Genomic DNA, 23,231 nt, shown 5'->3' with positions numbered 1-23,231 from the left:
TTCTACATCCATCAGCATGTAAACAATTGTCCCAGAGTCATTTACTGATGAGGCAGTCTTTACTCCATCCATAGTTTTGACACCTTTATTAAAATCAGGTGGTTGTGTCTACAGAGGTTTATATCTGAGACTTCTATTCCATTATGTTTCTGCCAGCATCATCTTATTTTTGTTGCAGAATAACTTGAGATCAGATATGGTGATGCCTCTGGCAGTATTTTTTTTTTTGTTTGTTTGTTTACGGTCAGTTTGTTATCCAGAGTCTTTTGCATTTCCATATAAATTTTAAGATGTTCTCCTATCTTTGTGGATAATGGCTTTAGGATTTTGATGGAGATGCCACTGAACCTACAGATAGTTTTCTGGCAGTACAGTAACTTTCCAAATATTAAGTATTCCAATCTATGATTATGGGAGGTCTTTCCATCTTCTAACATCTATTGTTTTTCCTTTGGTAGTTTAAAGTTTTCATTATGAAGGTCTTTCACTTCCTTGTGTAGGGGAGAAGCAGAACTAATATAAGACCTGGAAGCCAGCAGGAAGGGCTGTGAAATGTTAGTGACTGCTGGGGATGAGGGCTTCATTTTCTTCAGTGCTGTAGCCACCGATGAGATTCCTTTGCTTCAGTCAATAACTTCCCACCCATGTGCTGTCAAGAGCTTCTAGTTAAACTAAATGGGCCTAATCAAAAGAGAGAACATAGAAGAAAAAACACATGACAGAAGGAAGGGCTTTGTTGGGAAGATTCAGCAGAGAAGGGAGAATGAAAGATGGAAATGGGGGTGAAAGTGACTAAAATTCACTATACAAAAGTATAAAACTATCAAACAACAAGGAACTTTAAAATAAATAACAGGATGTCTCCAGGCTGCTCTGGGCATGTGCCGAGGGCTCTTTTCTGATGCATCTTCCCTTCCTTTGAGGTTGCCAAAGATAGCAATTCTCCCTCCCTTTCCTTTCCTCCCCCTCTCTCCCATTACTCCCCCCTTCTGCTTCCCTCTCCCTTCCTCTCCCTCTCTTTCTCTCCCTTTAGACTCTTCCTCTGCTCCCTCTCTCCCTTCCCATCCCTCTTCTTTTCCTCTCTCCCCCTTCCCCCCCCTCTCCTTCCTTCTCCCATCTCTGTTACAGAGAGCACTGTCAACATAAAAGTTTTCCCTTGGTTTTTATTACAATATCTTTTGAACACCTGCCATGTGAATGAGGTGCTGTGTTGAGCCCTGTAGATGTTTAAAGATGACTCAGCATGCAGGGGAATCCAACCCAGAGGAAAGCTGGGCATGAGGGAAAAAATGCTTTCAATGATTCACACGTAGAGAATGAGCTTGAGCCTAACAAGAACTGCTAAAAAAGAAATCAGCATGCAGATCTGGTGTCTGTTATCCTGGCCACAACCAGAGTGGATGACTTTAAATAAAGGTATGATTTCCAGGGTCTTCCAGAATTCCTAGAAAAAGTCCAAGGTAATTCAGTAAGGTTGGTTTTAGAGGCCATCCTCTAATCAGTCTTTCTGTCAGAGAGATAATTGTTAATTCTATTGTCCCTGCTGCCCACAGGCAGAAATGAACAGTGGGTATGGCATTGGCACACAGCATAGAGAGGCCTACTCTATGGTACCATCACACTAAAGCCTTGGCCAACCTATCACAAGCAGGTTGGGATGTCCTATGGGCTAGATGGCCAGAGGAATAGCAGAGAACATGCTCAGCGCCTTGGTGTTTTAGGGATTTGTTTGTTTGTTTTAATGCACAGTGGTGCTTTAGTTTTCCAAGAAGCGTATCTTTCTGGTTCCAAGACCAGATGAAGAATGTCATCTTTCTTCAAGCCATTCCTGTGCACTCTTAGCTACCCACCAGCCTGTTGCCTTTAACCTAAGGCACATGCTTAGTGTCCTCTGAACTTGAGCCAAAGGAACATGATTTCAGACAGATACCAATGGGGTGCGGTTAGGGGTGGGATTCAGTGTCCACTCATAGAGAATGGATGGAACTGACTTCTTTGAGAAGGTTCACTCTGACTACAGTTCAAACTGGGAAGTCATTTCACTCCTCTCCTGCCACCCAACACACAGGCCCACACTGAAGAAAAGGAGCTCATAAGAACAACAGACGAGTTAAACAGTAACTTCCTGAATATCTGTTAAAAAATGACAAGACCCATATATCCCATGAGGCTTTGCCCTTGCTATTGCTTCCATCTCAGAAGTCTCCTTCCTTCATATATGGTCACTGCTTCAAGACAAGGATAGATAACCTTATCAGTGACCAAAAGAGGTGTTTACTCAAGCTGCAGATGGGCACAAGGAAGGGTAAGAAATGGCTTTTTCCAATGAATGTGTCACTTACTGAGCATGAGATTTTAGAGCTGCCCAGGGGCCGGCCAAGGATGGGAACACTGGGGCTGAGTATCGGATACCAGTCCTGGGAAGCAGTTCTTGCAGCAATCCTTCCCCACATCTCAAGTTGTACCTCTCCGCCTCCTACAAATACAGTGGTCCTTTAGAATTTTTTTCGTAACCATTTTTATTGACCATGAGTTAATTCTCTATATTTGCAGTGTATGTACATTACTTCTAAGGTACAGTTACATTCTCTAGAAATGGATGGAAGAGAACAGCAAGTATAGAACCAGGAGGGGAGCAGGTAAATGGAATGTGTTCCCGTGGCATTGGGCACACCTGCAGTGCTACAAGATTCCACAGGGCTGTTGGTGCCCTGCTGAGAATTTACAGAGGGACAGAATCACTGAGGCATGTCACTGCACCATGGCTGTCAAGGAGCAGAAGTTCAGGATGTGTGTGTGTCAGTCCTCCTTACTGACCTGGAACCAGCTTCTTTGCTTTAGTGCATTTGCCTTCTTCTAATGCAGTAGTCACATCTCTTGGGGCTGTTACTACTGCACAAGGTAATGTTTGCAAGATAATTAGCATAGCAAATGGTAGAAAGTCTTAATGAGGGCACCTAGTGAAAAGAAATTGCCTTTCTATAAATTATGTTATCAAAAATTAGAGGGACGACTCATGTACTGTGTATTTGTAGCCCTTATTGGGATTTTAGAAAAGATGCAAAACTCGCCAGTGAGACAGGACTTACAGTGTGACCTCATTCTGCTTCCATAGGAGGCCTGGAAGTCCTCACTGGAGAAGGCGAGACAAGTCCTCAGGAGGTCCTCTACCATGGTAAGCAATCAGCTGATAGCATGCCAGCCCTTTCCTCCTCCTGCTCTGCTCTCACAGGTCCTGCTCGCGGACTCCAAAAGCCAGAGGCTTCTCTGGACCAAGCCCAGGGATACTGTAATTGCTTTGGACCGAAATAGGAACATGAGCTCATTTCCATTTTTTTCTCTTGTCCCCTCCCCCTGCCTCTGAGGCAGGCGAGATCAGCCCCAGGATTCTGACATCCAGGACTGGCTCCTCTGTAGTAGCTGCCATGCGTTTGGTGGCATCAAACACTATCAAACACCGTGTCTACCCACTGAATGTCAGCAGCACTATCTATCCCTCCCCTGCTGTGATGACCAGAGATGTCTCATGACATCACCAAGTTGAAAACCCATGCTTTCTGACAGACCGTTATAGTAAAAGTTATGGCATCATCTCTCCCACTCTCTAAAGCACAATAGTATCAGGCAGTGCTTCACTTCACTGAGCCTCAGGTTTCCTGGCTGTGAAATTAGGACAATGATAGTCTCTCCTGTAAAAGGACTAATGGTCTTATATAGTCAAAGCACCTGCTACCTTGCTGAGGACTTCATCCTCAGTACCCAGTACCACCACTGTCATTTGTCCTCTTCGTAATGACTCTTTCTCAACAGACAGAATGCTTAGTAAGAATCAGCCACTTAAGTATTTGACTTAGACTTCTTTTCTAAGAAATTATTGGAATTCTGCCTCAGCAATTACACTTTCAATTCTTGTAAGTGGAGCAAGTCAGTCCCAGTTGAAAGGGATGCAGGAAAGTAGGCTGGCTGCCGAGGCTGGTGACAGCACTCAGCAGCCATGAGAGTGCGAAGGAAGGCCTTGGCTTACCTCATCATTCACCATCAGGAAGTGTGTCCATGTATTATTGATTGAGCAGCAGTTAAACAAAGGGGAGGGAAATCACTTATCTCATTGCTGACCAGACTCAGCAAATAAAAATTATAAGATGCTCCAGTTAAATTTAAATAATAATCAGTTTTACTCTGTGTGTCATATGACAGCTTGCAGGGATCCTATGAGTTTTGAAGTATAAGGCTGATCTGAGTTAAATGGTAACACAGAGACATTTCTACGTAATTGATTAATCAATCATGATGTCAGCTTTGCCACTCACTGCCTAATTCACAGAAAAATTAAAGGTTGGTAGTAGCCAGTTCATCTAGTCTGCTTTATATGTAGACTAAGAAGTTGAAACTACAAAATCCCCATGACCAGCACCTTCAGAGATCTGAGCAGAATTGAGAAAAATACAAGTCTGTCTTTTGTTCCTTTTGGTGAGGGCTTAAGAGTTATTTTAAGGCATTGTTTATTTTACTAGCAAAAACTGCCTTGGCACGAACTCAAAGGCTAATTAGGATTTTACATTTTTAAAATTTCTGTCACCAGTCTTGAAAGCATAATTGGTGAGACAGAAGTCTAATTTTAAAAAGCAAAAAAAAAATCTATTAAATGTTTCAACAATCAAGAAAACATCCCAGAGGGTTGGGGATTTAGATCAGTGGTAGAGCGCTTGCCTAGCAAGTGCAAGGCCCTGGGTTCAGTCCTCAGCTCCGAAAAAAAAAAAAAAAAAAAAAGAAAGAAAGAAAGAAAGAAAGAAAGAAAGAAAGAAAGAAAAAGAAAACATCCCTGAAGCTTCTCCCTGAGTATTTCCACTCTAGTTTAAAATTATCAAAGAAAAAAGTATGAGTGCCTTTGACTGTCTATTCAGGGGAGAGTGGCTGTAATTGATTCTACATGATGGTTAGTGGAATTGCAGACCTACTAGCCACGACCCAGAGAGCAATGTGCAACATTTCATCTTCACAGCCTTCTCCTGTGCCAGGAGGGACAGGAGGGAGCAGGAGATATGGCTCAGAGGTTAAAGCAGGTACTGCTCTTGCAGAGGACTGTAACATGGTTCCCAGCATCCCTGTCAGACAGCTTAAAATCTCCTGTACCTCCAGCTCCAGGGATTCTAACAACCTCCTTCGGCCTGTGAGGACATTGCACTCTCAAGTACAAACCCATACATAGACATGCATACAAAGACAAAGCTAAAAACCAAAGGATTAATCTTTAGTAAAGGAGTTATCTTTTTAAAATTTTGGACTGGAGAAAAGTGTTTCACTGTCAAAGGAATCAAAAGCTTCAGAAAAGGTGTGGATCTCAGGGAAGCCCATGGAGGCCCCTCTGGAGCTTTTCATATATGTAAAAGAGAACATATATGTCAATTGTTTAGAATACCTGCTGTGGATATCTTGTTTAATTCCCACCCATACAAACTAGATAGAGCTTTTCTCCTTGGTCTCATTCTAGAGAAGGCTGAGACACAATCATTTTCTCTATGTAGCTAGTGCATGAGCAATGCATTACATAAATCCAGAAATAGCTCTTTTTACATCCAATCACATCTGACCAGGCCTCCTCAGTGCTGAACATGAGCAGCACCTTTGTATTGGTCTCTGTGGATGTGAAATTATACTGGGGACAGCCTGTGCAGCTGTACACAAAACAATAAGCAGAGGCCTTTCTGGCCTAGTCACCTGGGAAGCTAACAAACGCCTCTGTTCAAATGTGTTTAATACCCAGCCCAGAACAATTAAATCCAGGTAATACAAAACACACAAAGTCAAAAAAAAAAAACATTTGCCATATGAGAAGTCAATTTCAGGTTAGCTGTGCATAGAAAAATGGTTGAATCTCTCTCTCTCTCTCTCTCTCTCTCTCTCTCTCTCTCTCTCTCTCTCTCTCACACACACACACACACACACACACACACACACAGAGTGACCTTTCATCCTTTCATTGATGCCGTTCACCCCTATGTATTTCATTCAAGCCCCATTTGCTGCTCTGCATCACTTACTCTCTCTCTGATGAGGGAAGCTGGTTAGATTGCACTATCCCCAGGGATTGCCTAGATTCTACACCTACAGGTTTGAACACAGCCAAATGCAGAATTTTAAATCCATTTCTGCATTACTACCAGCCCTCCTGTCTCACATTGAAAGGAGGAGTCTGGCAGATGTGTGAGAAAAAAACTTCTGTAGTGTGGCTCACATGTGCATCTTGGTTTATCTTTGCAAGCATATTGTCTGCAGTTGGGAAGGTGGCCTGGGGCCAATTGTCTATCTCTTATGTGATACAAAAAAAATCAAATAAGAACAACCCAGTCTGGCCAGCAGAAGCAGAAGGACTCTGGACACTGCAGACTTCCTGACTCCACTGTCTGCTGGATGAACATCAAAGGCAGCTGCAGCCTTCCAGCTGCATTCTGACAATGAACAGTTGTGCAATTATAAAATTTCATTCTACTGTACCTCTTTGTAGTAATTATAAGATTTTGCATAATTTTTAAGGGTTGGTTTTCAGCAATGTTGAACTACACATTGCCATTAGAATAATTAGACAGGCTTTCAGAGTAAAGTGAATACTAAGAGAAGGAGCGCCAACATTTGAATGCACCTGACTTAAGGCTCAGAATATGTCTATGCTTCCAAAATGTCGCCAATGTTTTGTATAAGGCCATGCCGGTGCTTGCTTTATTGCGGGTCTATAGTTCTGATCTCAATCAGATCCTCCATCTTTGACTTTAAACTTCTAAAGCATCCCTTCTTCCACTTCTACTGCCTTGCGCTCCTTTCATATCAATATGGTTTCTAACTGGTATAGTTTTGTTCTTCACCTCCAGCCCAGGATAGGGGTCACTTGGCACAGTCTAGAGACTGATTTGTGCTGCTGGCATCTAACAAGCAGAAGCTGTCACATGGTATACAAGGCAGCCTATGGCTAGGAAGCACAGACTTGCATCTCCAACGAGCTTTCCCCCTTCTTGCTCCTCAAGGCAACCCATCCCTAAGTATCCTTTTGAGATACAAATATAGTCCTCTGCCTGACCATTTTGAGGATTCTTCACTGTCCTCAGAGTGATAGAAAAATGCCTCCTACATTGTTATAATGCCTTATTTCTTGCATTGTTCGTGGACTTCTGTGGATCCCAATGATCCAGCAACACTGAAATGTTTTATCATCCCCTAACATGACAAGACTTCACATATGTTCTAAGCATGGGGTGGCATGCTCCCTGAGTAGGGATTGAGACTTATTCAGCTTTGGTGTACACATCAAAGATCTTGTTGAAATACAGACTATCTTGTGATATGTGTTGGGAAGGGCTGTGCATTTTGCAGGGTTCCCAGGTGACACTGACACTATGACCATACCTTGAATGACTAGGACCTGAAACAGTTTTCTTGAGACTTAGTGGGCAGTAGACTGACTCAGGAGAATGGACATGAAAATAATATTTAAAAAATGAGAAAGGACAGACTTCCAGGATTCATCCTGGAGTGTCCAATTCAGTATATTTTGGATGCATTTTTGCATTTCACATAGGCTATAGACTGTATCTTGAGTTATAAAGCCTCTTGCATGCCTGCCTTACTTCCTACCGTCCCCTTTCTGTCTAATTTCTAAGTCATTAGCACTCTGAAGGGTTTTTAAAGAGCACTATTACTGCCTTCACTTTGGACCCCACAGATAATACTAAAAGCAGGGACCTCCATCAATCTGGTGAGCTGAAGACATCTTTGAGCCTTGAACAGACATGGGGGTTACTCATCAGGGTTACTCCTCTATTTCTAGAATGCTGGGAAGGTATCAGAAAGACCCATACAATGCCTCATTTATATTCTGAAAAGTTTTTCTAGTTCTTTTTGAACAGAATTAAAATAGCATTACTGCCCACAAGTACACCTCATAGCTAACCGAGGGATTATGGGCTGGTGGAATCAACTATCTCTTCCTCTTTATCCTAGTAGGATAGAATTATTTTATTTGACAGTGTTCTCAAGCCTATTTTAAAAGAATTCCAGAAGAGAAATGCTTGAGTCAAAATGCTTTGAGTCAAAGAGGGCAAGACCCACTTGGGAAGAAATCTGAGGGTGGCTATGAAAGTAGGACCAGATGGCTGGGTGAAGGGGAAACTGGGTTTCAGTCACAGGAACTAGCACACGCCACTGTATAGAAGGCAGAATGAATATGGGACATAGGAACAAGAGCAAGCACTACATCTGGATAAACAAAAGGGAACCAGATTTGGGTCCAGCCATAAGGACCACAGAGGGGTCTTTTGATGGGAACCATTCCTAGAGTTAACCAACTCTCTTTTTGTTGTCTTTCTACCTCCCCAGAAATATTCTAGAAGTGATCATAATATTTGTTCGCTACCATTTTTCACCAAGATCTGCCAGAAAATTGAATTGTAAGTATACTGTTTCTGCTGTTCAGATAGGACATCTCCTTGTTTGTCCTTTTATATGGGGCCTAAACTAACGTTCATATTTAAAGGTATCTTCCTGAAATTAATCATGTTTCTTGCTCAAAACATGACTTGTAGAGAAACTAAAAGACAAGCCTGCTTTGAATAACTTTGGAAATGTATCACAGGCCATCTCAGCCCCAGCAAGCAGAAGCCCAGTGAGGCTTTCAGGCAACCATTGACATACAGAAAGAGCTCCATCTTGCCACACAACATATGAATGAAGTAGGTTGCCAAATTCTTCCATACTTTCAAGGACTTTACCTGACTGGGATGGTGAGGGAACAAAGAAAACCAAGCATACAGAGAGACAGAAAGAAAAGCTGGAGTAGGGTTAACCTGGCTGTCTGATGGAGAAGCCTCAAGACCACTAATGCTCAGTGTGTTCATTATATAGAATTGAACAGAGGTGAGGCTATTGTATACAACTGAACAAGGAAGAGGGATTATTACATACAGTTAAACAAGGAGGTGGAGTATATAGCTAGATCAAGGTTTAGGTCATCTCTATAGGAGCGTAGTCTTCAGGCAGTAAACATCAAGGTGGGGAAAGGGATGGTGGACATCTTCTGCACACACAATCAACATCTACAGATGGCCAGAGAAAGACTTTACTATGTTTCTGAGCCTCACCTCTGGGAGAAGGTTTTGCCACTTTCCCATGGGTCCTTTACTCAGCTGTACCATGTCAGCAGCATGCACTTACTGAGGACTTCTCTCACTCAGAGCTTCTTCGACGTCCCACAGTCAGCAATGGTCATCTCTGTAACCACAGAAGGACATTTCCAAAAATTCCGTAACCAGCCCAACACACACTCATGTCAACGCTGTTTCCCAGGCTGAGAGATGATGCTCATTATTCTAGCAAGCATAGAGGCCTTTGTTCAGTCTCCAGTGTTGTAAAAGACAAGAGTAAAACTATCCCAGCTTAGCTTCACCCTATATCTGGGCTTAAACTAAACATCATAGAACGAATATCCCCAACAGTAAGACAAGTGGTGAGTTGAGGAGCAAAATAATCTAGCTTTCTCCTGATTTTCTGTGTCAGTGAATAGAGGGGACCACTCTTGGAAAAATAAACACCAGGCAAAGACCAACTCTTGAGGAGAGACTTCTGATGGGGCCCCATCCAGTCAACCTTTATCAGTTTCACTATCTGGCAACCAAGTCTTCTACACAGAAGCCTCTGGAGACATTCTATCTCTAAAACATAACACTAAGCCTTAAAGAAGTACTTCCTCTAGGCCATGAGAACCCAACCTTCTCACCCTCCCCAGGTGTGTTTCGTTCCCTGCATCCTTCATATTTGTTTTCAGAGATTTTATTTTCTTAAGCTAATTTAAAGGAATTGAGCCACTTAATGCCTTTGGACCTATTTTACTTTATCTAAAATCAAACTGTAAATTGAATCCTTACTACATCAGAACCATCTGACATCCTTAAAAGCCAAATCCCTTGGCCCCAGTCCTCTCAAGAAAGCACTACATTTTCTCAAACACTCTCCCGGTGAGTCAGTTTGTTCCCAAATATGTCCCCTGATTACCTATGTCCAATAATTTCAGGAGACAGAGCTAAAATACTGAATGTACAAATAATGCTTTAGTGAATGTGAGCCACTCATTTAGACACAGAAACATCTTCCCTAGCACCTGTCCTCTTGCCTTCTGTGGAAGCTCTTGTGACTTTATTCCATTCTGATCCAGCTTACTGACACAGGAAGAGAAGAAGAGACAAGAGAATACTCATAGGTACAAGAGACAGGTTGGTGGTGTGCTCTGAGGGGCTGTATACGTTTCCTGTTGCTGCAGTAACAAAATGTCACAATGTAAACTCTCTCAGGCCTGGAAACTAAAAATTCAAAACCAAGGGCATTGGGGCTAGACTCCTCTGGCAGATACTGTGAGTTGTAATATTCCCCACCTCTTCCTGGATGCTGTGGTGTCCATCGATTCTTACAGCTGCATCCCTTCTCCTTCACTTTTCAGTCTCGTTTTTCCCCTGGATGTTTGTTTTACCTCTTGGAAACTGTCAGTCACATTTGATAAAGGCTCATCCTACAGACCTCATATTAACCTGATTACATCTTCAAAGACCTATTTGGATTAAGTTCAGGTTCACAGCTATTGGGAGTTGAAGCTTTAACTCTTTAACTTACATTTTCAATAAACATACTTCAAGTCATGTTGAAAGCGCTCCAGAGCTCCCGCCATCCATCATCTCTTGAGCTTTGTGATGCCTACATTTACTGAAAATCTCTAAGCCACTATTAGGATAGCCAGAGAAAAGGGGAAACAGCTATGATTCTGACCTACATTTAGAGTCTCTTAAGAGTCAAAGAGCTACAAACTTTTTCTAGCTCATCTGCCAACAAGGGCCATGCAGCCAGCTGGCCTGAATCCCAGTAACTTCACCCCTTTCTGTGGATGGGGTTAGGTGCAAGGAGCCTCTGGTTATAAGAGGAAGGGAATGTCAGGCATGAAAGAAGCTTTGAAGCTGAAGTGCATCCAGCTCCCCAGGTGTCCAACCATTGCATCCTGCCCAGCTCAAGCTGATATGAGACCCCATCCCTTCTTTAATGGCATCATTGAAGTTTCCAACGATATCCAAATGACAACTCTATAATTGAACCACCATTGGAATTTTGAATTCAGGAGCATCTGGAACCATGACCCAACTTAAAAAGAAAATTATTCCTTTCTGGTAAAAAGGAAATAGCAAGTTTTAATCCTTTTTTAAACAAATTACTCAGTGATAATTTGTAGTACTATACCATAAAATATTTGGTGATTTACTGCTTACAATGTACACAGAAGTGCAGCCTTCTTTGTTCCTTAAACAACCTGTGGTTCAGAAATCACCATCATAACAAAATTGGCTGGTGCTTTCTATGCATCAAGAATGATTGTATATGTTGAAGCAGGCACTATTATTGATCCTTTTCAGACAGGTAAAGTTAGTCTCCAGAGGCCACAGATCTGGTATAGGATAAACCTGATGATTGGATTCAGCTCTGCTCTCATTGGCCCTCAAGTCTTCCAACCCTCTTCTTAAGGTGAATAAATAGATTGTAGTTTTCGACTGCACTTGTTTTGAGTTCTATTCATTTGCCTCAAAGCTCTCAAATCTACTTAGATGCCCTTGATTTGGGAGACCATTTACAAAATCAGACAGTCCTCTGTTACTAAGTCTAAATTTTAGGTTCCAGGATCAGCCTCATCCTGGTCCAGGGTTGCATGTCGCGCGCCCAATGTCCCGCCAGCAAGAACGACGCGCAGCAACAGGATTCTTCTGCGAACAAGCCTTTACTGTGTTACAGCTCTTCTTAGTGTTACAGCTCTCTTGAACAGGGACCCCGAGCAGCAAAATCGCTCGGCTTATATAGACAACAGTATGCTAATTATCTCTCAGGGATTGGTGGGGCTTGGATCACCCCACTACTTGTCCTCCAGGGATTGGCGGAGAATGAATCACCTCATTAGCATATTAACGGTCAACTGACACCTGGTGCATAAACCGCACATGTGCAGTACCGCTGTTCACCACTAGAGGGAGCCCTAGCAAGGAGACAAGCCTGCACATGCGCAGTAAGTCGTTTATATCCAGACAAGGCTGGATGTCGGCGCCATCTTTGTTTCGCCGCGCCGCTCTCTACAGTTGCATTCTTCTTCTGTCCTAAATCTAATTCCCCTCCAAATGAGAGTTGTGGTGCCACTTTGAAGAAGGAAGTATTCCTCTTATAGCAAGGCACAAGGATGTCCTTCCTCTCAGAGTATCCATAGGTTTGATCTGATTTATATTGGTCATTATGCCTGTGTTCTTGGCTGCCCAGTCTCATCAGGAGTATCGTAAGTTACCAGCTAATGCCCATGAAATATACAAGATTCTTAGAGGAAAGATTTCTTTGATGGAGTATGTTAAGGGCACAAAGACAGTTTAGAGATGTATTGAGGTTCTCTCTGTGAAGAATGCCATGTCCCTAAGAATTCTAATAGAGGAAAGTGGCTTGCTCACAGGTTCAGAGATTTGATGCACTGTTGTGTCAAGGAGAGTTCTGGCAAGCAGCCAGACATGGTGCTGGAGAAGTTAAGAGTTCTACATCTGGATCCACCAGCAGCAGGAAGAGAGAAAGACACTGCACTTGGCTTGAGCATTTGAAACCCCAAAGTCCACCCCACCTGACACATTTCCTCCAGCAAGGCCACATTTCTTAAACTCTGACAAGTAGTGTTACTCCCTAATGATCCAGGATTCAAATCTCTGAGCCTATGGGGGACATTCCTATTCAAGTTGCCACAGTAGTGCCAGTTCACTGAATAGACTCAAGGCGTAGATTCCTATTTCCAGGCTTCCATAACATCAATGTCCTATGTCCCCTACAACTCCAATTCATTTATTCTACCTCCCCAAATGACTCAAGTTAAACAATAGATAAAAACTGTCCTGTCGAATTAAGAACAGTGATTGGCCAAGTGCTGCAGATGCTCTCATATGCCCACAGACTCTGGGCTTTATTTTTAAATCAACTTCTGTCACATAAACAGCCTGCCTCTGAATGTGCTTATTTTCACAAACATCATTTCTTTTTTCCTTAGCTCACCAGGTGTTTTGTTTTCCTTTCTAGATCTATGAAGAAAGCTGTGCCATTCAACGATGGAGATTCAGACAAATACAGTGTTTTCCCAGTGAGTATTGCTGTGAATGAACAGCTGTTCACTGCACACTTTAATTCATCTACAAACTTCTCTCCTTTAATAAGACAAGACTGAACTTTGCTTATGAACACACATCAGTTCACAATTGTAAGGGTTTTTTTTTTTTTTTACTTCATAAAGTCATCAGTCATCAGAGTAAACCATACACCTAGTTCTGTTCTCTGCTCTTCCCAGCCCAGCTACAGTTCTCTCTAGGACTATCATTTCGTAAAAGGGTCATGGACTTTTATTTTGAAAATTCATAAGCCAGCTTGAGCTTACTCATTAAAGTATGTGCATGTGTGGGTTTTGTTCAGAGTTGTTACAATGACAATGAGCTTTCTGGGAACGCAAACAAACAGGTGTCCTGCCTGGAATTCCCCAAAGGATGAGAAACCACAAGAAGGAACATTATATGATAAAATAGATTTGATCTGATTTATGTTGGCCATCATGCCTGTTTATTTGCTGGTTGTTTGAAGCTATTCAACAACATAGGAATCTAAATGGATGGCAGTTGGCATAGATTATTCTTAAATTAACCAACAAAAGATTTAGTACTGGCAAAATAGTTAAATTATTTTATACCCTGAGAAGCCTGGTGGTTAGTAGAACAACTTAGGAATGTATTCTAAGAGTACACACAAACACACACACACACACACACACACACAACACACACACACACAGAGAGAAACAGAGACAGAGACAGAGAGATATACATACATATACACACAAACACACATACATGTAAGAACATACATACATATGTATACATAAGTACATATACATGCATACACTGTAACACCTCCATACAGGCACACAGCCAATGTCACCCCTAAACATACATTCATTTAAACATATATTCCTACCTTTTTGCGGGGTTGGTATCATGTTACATTTTCCCTCACACACCTCATCTTGTACTAATCATAATTTCCCTACCCATCTTCAATATTTGAGTTATAAATTGCACATGTCAGTATCTCTTACACAACCCTGATTAATCGTCACTATGGGCAGCATCAAAGCAGGCTAAGCCCATCCTGTATGTGTTCTTCAATTTCAGACTCTGCGAGGCTACCACTGGCGAGGGCGAGACTGTAATGACAAAGACAAGACAGTGTACCCGGGCAGAAGGTAACTCTTACTGGAATGAGACCCAATGGCTTTCCCCAACCTGGGGAACCCCAGTTGCTAGAGAAGGGTCTTGCATTCATTCATGCACACAGCTGTTTGTCCAAATATGCTTACAAACCTGATACTTACAAAGCACACTGGGTAATGTTAGGCACTAAACAAAAGTTGTCTCTTCTAGTGGGAGAAACAGGTTATACAAAAAGGATTATAGACACTGACACAAACCCCAAGTGAATTCTTCCAGTCAGGCCCCAGAGTTATGTCCTGTCCTTTTAGAGCAAGGTGTGGACTCCATGTAATGTGACACATATCCCGCTTGAGTCCTATCTTGATGGCCAATAAGCATAGGCTCACAATGACCAAAGCTGTGCCACCCATTGCTGACACTAATCCCAGTGTTTAAGAACTGTAAGCTGGGGCTGGGGATTTAGCTCAGTGGTAGAGCTTACCTAGGGAAGCGCAAGGCCCTGGGTTCGGTCCCCAGCTCCGAAAAAAAAAAAAAAAAAAAAAAAAAAAAAAAAAAAAAGAACTGTAAGCTGATGGGTGCGTCACAGCTCACAGCTCACAGCTCACAGCAGTATTGGTAGCTTCACCTTGCTAAAGAAAATGGTCTGCAGATTTATTTCTTATGCTCATCACTTCACAACTATATCGTTCACAGGAACACTCAGTCTTTGAAAAGACCAGCTTTAAGGCTAGGTTTCCACAAATCAAGAACACAGAGGCTAAGAGGAGGCTTTTGTATGTCACAGCTCATTTAGGGTGCTCTTGAAGAACACTGTTATCTTACAGTGCCATTTCATCTTACAGTGACACTCTATTCATGGGACATTCACTGAGCATTCTGTATATGCCAAAAATCAATGCTGATGCTTTTTTGTAGGCCAGATAACTGGGATATCCATCAGGACTCCAACTGTAATGGCATCTGGGTAAGCAACGATTTAAAATTGAACACTATGTCTTACTTTCTGCCCTCCCCATATATATTTTCTAGGGCCATGTCAGGAAGATGAGAGCCTATAGGAACTGTTCTTTGCTACTTTCATGAGAGATAGACTTTCTGACACACAGGAAAAGCATCAGTGGTGATGTCAATCTCCCTCAGTCACAGTCCATCTAAGCCGCACGATGGTAGCCCCCATCGAATGCCTCCATTCTGTTTGAGCAGTGTGATAGAAGTGGAATTAGCAGTCTGACAGCACACACACAGCTGTTGGAGCCATTTTGTTACAGCCATTTGTTTTCTTTCATAAGCCTGTCACAGAGCATGGGAATTACCCTGCATACACCATTCACTCCCCAAAGCTTCTGATTCTGCTGCCCAGTTCTCTACACATAATGGGCTTGTAGCTTCCAAGAAGAGAAAGGGGGAAAAGGAGAAAGACGACCTTATGCTTGCCTGTGGGCAGCAATGACTGCAGATGCATATGCTACAGTCGTCTTAAAATTACATGATTTGAGGATCCTTTTGGAGAAAAAAGAAAGCAATTTACAAACACAAATTCAAGTATGAAAGTAGATAATTACTTAGAAACATGATAGAAATCCTTACAAATCACCAGAGTCTTGGAAATTCAAGTTAGTTCCATTCGAGGTCATTTTTCTCACAAGCCTAAAGTGCTTATATGGGAATATAGCCTATTAATGACAGCATGACCTCTCTGCTCTTCCTAGAACACTGGTTCTCAACCTTCTGAATGCTGAGACCCTTTCACACAGTTTCTCATGCTGTGGTGACCCCAGACCATAAAATTAATTTGTTGCTACATCATCACTGTAATTTTGCTACTGTTATATTGCTCATAACATAAATATTTGATACACGGGATATCTGATATGCCATCTCAAGGGGGTCATGACCATGGGTTGAGAACCAATGATCTAGAATGTTCTCAGCCAGTCCCAGCACTCTCACAGGTAGGAGTAAACAAGGAGTATTGAAGATAAAGATTCCTGCCTTTGAAGGAAAATGTTGCTTCATTCTTCTGCTTAGACAAAGATACGAAACTTCTCATAAGCATTGTTCTCTCACTAGAACACCAGTGGCCCAGGCTTGCACCAGCAATCTCCTCCAGTGTGCATCAGGGTCTGTGGATTCTGGGATATAGATAGCATGGCAGATAACTGTACCTACATCCAACACTCTACCCTCAGTCATGCTACCTTTTTATGAGATAGAATATCAGCACTAGAGCTTTACAGTATAGAGGACCCAAGGTAGCTCTTTTTGGGATAAACCTGAACTTCATTGTCTTACCTCAGGACAAAGGATTAGTATGTGAGAATGCTTTCTTTGTCTCTACTCTTTGTCACATAGTATGCCATCTCCATAAAGAGATGGCCAAGCAAAGACAGGAGGCAACAAGCTCATTATTCCTAATTAGAGAGACATGATCTTCAGATCTTCACACCTGTCCCTTTCTGCAGACAGGTCTCAGGGTCACAAAGTCTGGAACAAGGAGACTGTAGCCATCAAGGCTAGTCTTTATTTCACAGTAGCCACTGGTTCCAATGTTGACTGTGGTATGTGTACATACCTGATTTGCTCTGTGTGTGTGTGTGTGTGTGTGTGTGTACATGTGGTATGTGTGTGAATGAGTGTATGTGTATGTTAACATGTGAGTGTGAATGTGTATGAGTATATGTGTATGTGAATGTGTGTGTGTCTGCATGAATGTGTGTAAGTGAATGTGAGTGGTATGTGAGTATATGTGAGTGCATGTGTGTGGTATATGACTGTGTGGAAATCTGTGTGTGGTATGTGTGAATATGTGTGTACGAGTGTTGGGGGTGGCTCTTGTCATTTTTAAGAACAGGAGGCACAGGGCAAACAAAACTTGGTACTTCCATTTCCTTCTGGACTTCCCAGAACAATGCTTCCATATGTAGATGGAGCTTTCAAGACCAGGAACAAGAACTTACTGTTTCTATCCTATCCTGGCCACCATGCACTTCTGTCTTAAAAGACTACCAATGTCTCTTCCAGGAGACAGGTGCTCCACTGACTGTCTCACTTCACTTTGGATGTTTGATTGTGATGACTTAGTCCCACTCATGACTAACTTGACCTTCTTGGGTTTCTTAACTCCTGGAGTTGCCAATGTTTGAGTTCAACATATCATCTTATAAACTGTAGGGTATTTTGCAGATTCATATGCTGCTGTTCACAAGATATCAAGAGTATGTCATTCCATTCTGACAACCACAAGTGTCTCCACTCTTCTTCAATGTCCCCTGGGATGAGTGTGGGGTGAAAGGGTGAAGTGAATGAGAATTAGTGTTCCCGAGATATCTGAACACTTTGATCTCTAGCTTAGATGGTAGAACATACCCTTGACTATGTCCTCAAGACTCAGGCAGCCTTCAGTGCTTCAAGAAGAGTCACTAATGACCAGCTTTTCTTCTAAATGGTTGGCCCAGATTGCTTGAAGCAGTGGGTCTCATTTTCTGTTATTTTTCTGTACTATCCCCAATTTCTCTTAAACCCAGCTCATTACATAGAGAATTGCTGTGCTGGATTAGGGGCCCAAAAGGCTTCGATGGGTTTTATATATTGATTTGTTTTTGCATGTTAAATTCAATTGGGAAGGATTTAGTGTATGTGTCTCATACATTTAAAACCACATTGCTAATCTCTTCATTTCTCTTTTAAAGGGTATTGATCCAAAAGATGGAATTCCATATGAGAAGAAATTCTGTGAAGGTATGAACTACAAGTCAGCGTTTTACTACAGTAGATGCTTCTTTTCTAGTTGAGTCAAACGAAAAAAAAAATACATATCCTTATGCAGCAGTGTCTGAGGTTAGTAGCAACTTTAAAGTACCTAATTTATATTAGTTTTCATAACTGACCAGAAAAAGACAGGAATAGAAGAGAAGGCAGATCTAGAAGATGAAGAATGTAATTTGTTTAATTGGCTCTTTGACTTGGGGACTGGAAACCTTAATGACAACATTAGGCAAGACTGCAGGGTGGAAGACAGAGTAATCAAAATCTGGGACCTTTCCAAATAATGATACAGGAAGTAATATTTAATCATTTGCATGTCCTTTTCAACATACATCAAGGTTAGTCACCCTATACTGGGGAGACAGTCTCTAAAGATGAATATCTGAATGACCTAAGAGAGAAACCAAGCTCCAGCCTGTAGATTCTTCCAGAAATAACTAAAGCAAAAACTTCCTGCTATAAAAGCCCAAATGCCTGGGCATCTGAGCCACCAGTCTGAAAAACCACTCCAGAGGGTAAACAAAAAGCTAAGGCATTCTCCACATGCTGTCCCTTTTATGTTATTCGATACTTTCCCCCTTCCTTGAAGATGCTTTTTTGGTCAAGCACTCATTCAACAGGTATTACCTGGATAACTACTCTGATTTTATCCCAAGGGCTATACTTGATCAAAGTACAATTGACAAAGATCAACCTAAAACCTAATTGTTTCTAAGCTCTCAGGGTGCAAAGCAAAGGTAGGAAATTGAAATTTGCATAATTATACAAATTAGAAATATCTGTTGAGTGAGAAAAAATAAGTTTATAAACAAGCCTGGTGACAGAAGTCTATAATCTCATATACTCAAAAGTATGAGGCAGAAGATTGAAGCTTCAAGTCCTATATGGGCTACAGGGTGATTTCAGACTGCTCTGAGGATGTTAATGAGACCCTGTCTCAAACACTGAAAGCAAAAAGATGACTGGGATTGTAGCCTAGTGAGCGCTAGAGCATTTGGTTATCATGCACTGGGTCCTAAGTTTAATCCTCAGTACTATAAGAAGCAAAAAGGGAGATAAAGTTGAATAAATCTAGAATTTGGGGAGTGGCTCTGTGGTAAAACACTAGTTTAGTATGCATGAGGTCCAAGGTTCAATCTCCAGGACTGCAATAACAACAAAAATAGTAATAAATAAGTCCAGACTTAGATCAAACTCTAAACCTTCTGGGCTAGTGAGCCTAGGAAGGAAGAATCCCAAATCTCTACCTCATCTTCCCCTATGTCCCAGACCCTTTTACTCGCCATCTTATGATCCAGAGGCAGCTAGCTTCCTTAGAAGCCAAGACTAGGGAGCCACTACAGCAAGGCTCTGCCATCCTCTGCCTCAATCCAGTGGTTTGGGGATAGAGGAAAGAGACTTATCTGACTGTGGATGATTTGATTTTTCTAGGCCTTTAAGTGGTTAGAAGGGTGTACCCACCAGTAAGTGATTTGTGTAGACTCATCTCAGAATCTGACTAAGTGATTCTGACATCCAGACATGCAGGCTGCGCAGAGACCTTTCTATCTCCTTCTCTCTATTAATCAGCCAGAATTGTCCATTCAGAGCCTTTTGTGTATGTGAATTTAAAGACTTTAAGAGACCATCACATCTTTAGACTATCAAAATTGCTCCATGAGGTCATTAGCTTTTAAAGAGAATCGCCGTGTTCACTAAGAAAGCCATTTCCAGAACCAAAATGTAAGGCGTATTTCTGAGCTCAGATCAAGCCTGATTCATGTGTCCATCCATCATTCACTCTGGATGTTGGGCAGCAGTTGCTGTTATGCTGAGCCAGGAAGCACACCTATGTTTGTGCAGCTTAGCTAGCAGTTCCAATAGCTGAGAAATTCCATCTGCCCCCTAAATGCTCCCCTCACACTCTCCAACACATGAAAAGTGACACTGTATCACTGTTGGGATGTACTGGGCATTCGATACATACCACATATCTGCTCACATAGTTACTCATTCTCCAGGCTGCCCACTGCTTGAGTACATAAACAATGTAAATGAATTGTGTTTCTTAGGTTCACAGCCCAAGGGAATCATTTTGCTGGGAGACTCAGCTGGGGCTCATTTTCACATCCCCCCTGAATGGCTGACAGCTTCACAGATGTCTGTGGTAAGTAATTTTGGAAGTACCCATTCTGGATGTGCTGGCCTTTGCTTTTGTTCTCTGTGTTCTCAATGTGAAGCCAGCTCCAAACAGGTGCAAATTTCCCTTTGCAAAATCACTACTGCTACTATAATAGTAGTGGGGGTAGGAGGGCATCTCCACTGTCAGTTCCAGGCAAGTGAAGGCGAAGGGTTTCTCCTCCTTACCTTACCAGCCTCAACCCAGCTCACATCAGAAAAACAGTAAAGATGGCAGTCAAGCCCAGCTGGTATGCAGAAGGAAAACAGTCGTGTGTTAGATTCTCCTGGAAGTCAGGAGCATGGGAAGTCTTTCCACCTTGGACGCTGTCTATAAGCAAGATACAGCTGGGCAAAGCAAGCTACTTGGGCTCCTGGTAGCCACTCCTGTGCTCCATGGGAGAGCATCAGTAACAGAGAAACCTCCACTCTTTCCTGAAGAACAGAAAGATCATAAAAGGTCTTTTTGAAAGTACAAAACATAATGAGACAGTAATCATAAATGATAGACTCACAGACAACAGGGAGAGGAGGAAGACACCAACAATCACTGACCCTATCAAACACTGGGCAGTGTGAGAGGGGTCTTCATGTGTTAGATGATCAGATCAGGAATACAGGCAACCACCCATCTCTGCAAGTTCTACACACACAGAATCAGCCAACTATAGATAGAAGCTGTAAGCAGGTTATGCTGACAGCATTTGTAATGGACATGCACAGACTTTTTCTTGTCATTATTTCTTAAACAATATGGCACTATATGTTAACTATTGACATAGCGCTCATATTATATTTGGCATTATAAGTAATCCAGAGGTATTTAAATGTGTTGAGAGGGAGTATGGGTCATATGCAAACACTGTTCTGTTTTATATAAGAGGCTTAAGCATCTAAAAAAATTGGTGTTCAAAGTACTCAGAAACCATTCCTCACAAATGCCAAGGGCTAAAATATGGTGTGAAATAGGATGACAGTGGATTGTTCTTGGGTTATCACCTGAGCAGACACCTGCCAACTTATCAGGAGGGCCATTATCTTCCCCCAGTTGAACTGTGCAAGCACCAGGACTTATGTGACAAAGGATAAGACCAAGAGGGCAGAGAAGGGCAGTCTGAAGGTGCCAAACAAAGGGCAGATTTGTCAGCTTCCAAGGTGGGAGTTGTCATGAGAGAATGTGCCAACACCTGTACTGGATCCATCTACAAAATAAAGGTAGAGATACTTTTTAGAAAAATGAAAAATAGAGATGTGCATAATAGTATACATCCATTGTCTAATCATTTGTGGAAAGCATCAGGCAAGCCTTAGGTACATATTGAGTTTCTGTGCCTGCCTCTGGGAACATACCCAAATACCCCCAACAAGGTGGTCACAAGTATTCAGTAATGTAGCACAGTACCTGGAACTGAACCTGCTCATTGCAGACTCTGCTTCCCCCTCCTGAGTCAGGCAGGCAGCAGCATCTAATGCCACCGAGTGAGAGGAAGCCTGCAGACCTCTACATGCTCCCCTCTGAGCAAGGTGCCACACTCTATCAGTTCTTTCAATATTTTGAATTAATATTAAAATTCTGTGGCATCTGGTCATCCTGAGTTGAAGAGTTGGCTATAATAAATAAGAGATCAGGACCACTGAAGTAAAAACATTTGCTTCATTCGAACAACTGGTGCTGGCTAACTGACCCTGAGAAATTATCTGTGATTAAAAAGAGAACAGCATCATTCAGGGTCATAAATCTTGGATGATTCCCTCAAGGTCAGCACTCAGAAACTACAGTCCCTAGGGGACCAAAGCTGCATGCCATGCTGGCCCCAAACTTGGTTGTATAAGAGTCACCCAAGTGTGTTAGCTTTAATGATAAAGATTGGAGGTCAGCTGAGGCTTAGGACTATGTGGCAGAGCTGGAGTCCATGAAAAGAGAATGGGAGAGATTATTGTTAGAGGTGCAGCCACAGTTACAGTAGAAGGCCGGGATTGGAGGGGCATGGAGAAAAGTTGAGACTTGGCACCATATTGCAGAGTCCACGTCCCTGAAGAAAATTCAGAAAAGGCTATTTGTGAAATTACAGCAAAGTTGCAGCAGAACATGCCAGTACCATAGCAGTGGCAACTAAAGAGTGGGAAGAGCCTGAGCCTAAGACAAATTATGTGTGCTTCAGATGACAGGCTTCAGACGACAGACAGGCTTCAGACGACAGGCTTCAGACGACAGACTTCAGACGACAGACAGGCTTCAGACGACAGGCTTCCGACGACAGGCTTCAGACGACAGGCTTCCGACGACAGGCTTCAGATGACAGGCTTCAGATGACAGGCTTCAGATGACAGGCTTCAGATGACAGGCTCGGGAAGAGTCAACTACTTAGTCCCTTCAGAACCTGGAATGATCATGAGTGGGTTCCAGATGTCAAGCACTGAACTTTTTATACTAATGAATTTGGTTTTGATTTGATTTGATTTTTACTATTTCCTGGTTAGAGAGACTTTAGATACTTAAAAAGATGGGACTTTTAACATTTTTTGGATATTTTATGTATTTACATTTTCAAATGTAATCCCCTTTCCTGGTTTTCCCTACAGAGTCCCCTATCCCATCCACCCTCCCCTTGCTTCTATGAGAGTGCTCCCCCTCCCACCCATTCCCACCTCACTGTCCTGGCATTTCTCTAAACTGGGGAATCAAGACTTCATAGGACCAAGGGCCTCTCCTCATATTGATGCCAGACAATGCCATCCTCTGCTACATATAGGTCCCTCCATGTGTACACTTTGGTTGGTAGTTTAGTCCCTGAAACCTCTGAGGGGAAGGGGGTCTCGATGGTTGATATTGTTCTTCTTCCTATGGGGCTGCAAACCCCTTGAGCTCCTTCAGTCCTTTCTTTAACTTCTCCATTGGGATTCCCATGCTCAGTCCAATGGTTGGTGGTGATCATTCACCTCTGTATTTGTCAGTCTGTGGCAGAGCCTCTTAGGAGATAGCTATATCATGCTCCTGTCAGCAAGCACTTCTTG

The 23,231-nt window shown here is 42.3% G+C and overlaps 1 protein-coding gene across 1 annotated transcript in view; it reads left to right on the top strand.

Moving 5' to 3' along the window:
* The window catches only part of Aoah (acyloxyacyl hydrolase), a 222,352-nt gene that overhangs the window by 91,582 nt on the left and 107,539 nt on the right, over positions 1-23,231 (top strand). Inside the window, exons 5-11 of the mRNA XM_032884823.1 lie at positions 3,116-3,175; positions 8,368-8,438; positions 13,117-13,177; positions 14,256-14,326; positions 15,210-15,258; positions 17,984-18,032; positions 20,111-20,205. Of these exons, the coding sequence (XP_032740714.1) occupies positions 3,116-3,175; positions 8,368-8,438; positions 13,117-13,177; positions 14,256-14,326; positions 15,210-15,258; positions 17,984-18,032; positions 20,111-20,205 (456 nt within the window). The remainder of the gene's footprint in view (positions 1-3,115; positions 3,176-8,367; positions 8,439-13,116; positions 13,178-14,255; positions 14,327-15,209; positions 15,259-17,983; positions 18,033-20,110; positions 20,206-23,231) is intronic.

Source organism: Rattus rattus, chromosome 14, assembly GCF_011064425.1.
Source record: "Rattus rattus isolate New Zealand chromosome 14, Rrattus_CSIRO_v1, whole genome shotgun sequence".
NCBI lineage: Eukaryota > Metazoa > Chordata > Mammalia > Rodentia > Muridae > Rattus > Rattus rattus.
Note: the sequence above shows the minus strand (reverse complement) of the source record. Positions and strands in the feature narration are given on the sequence as shown.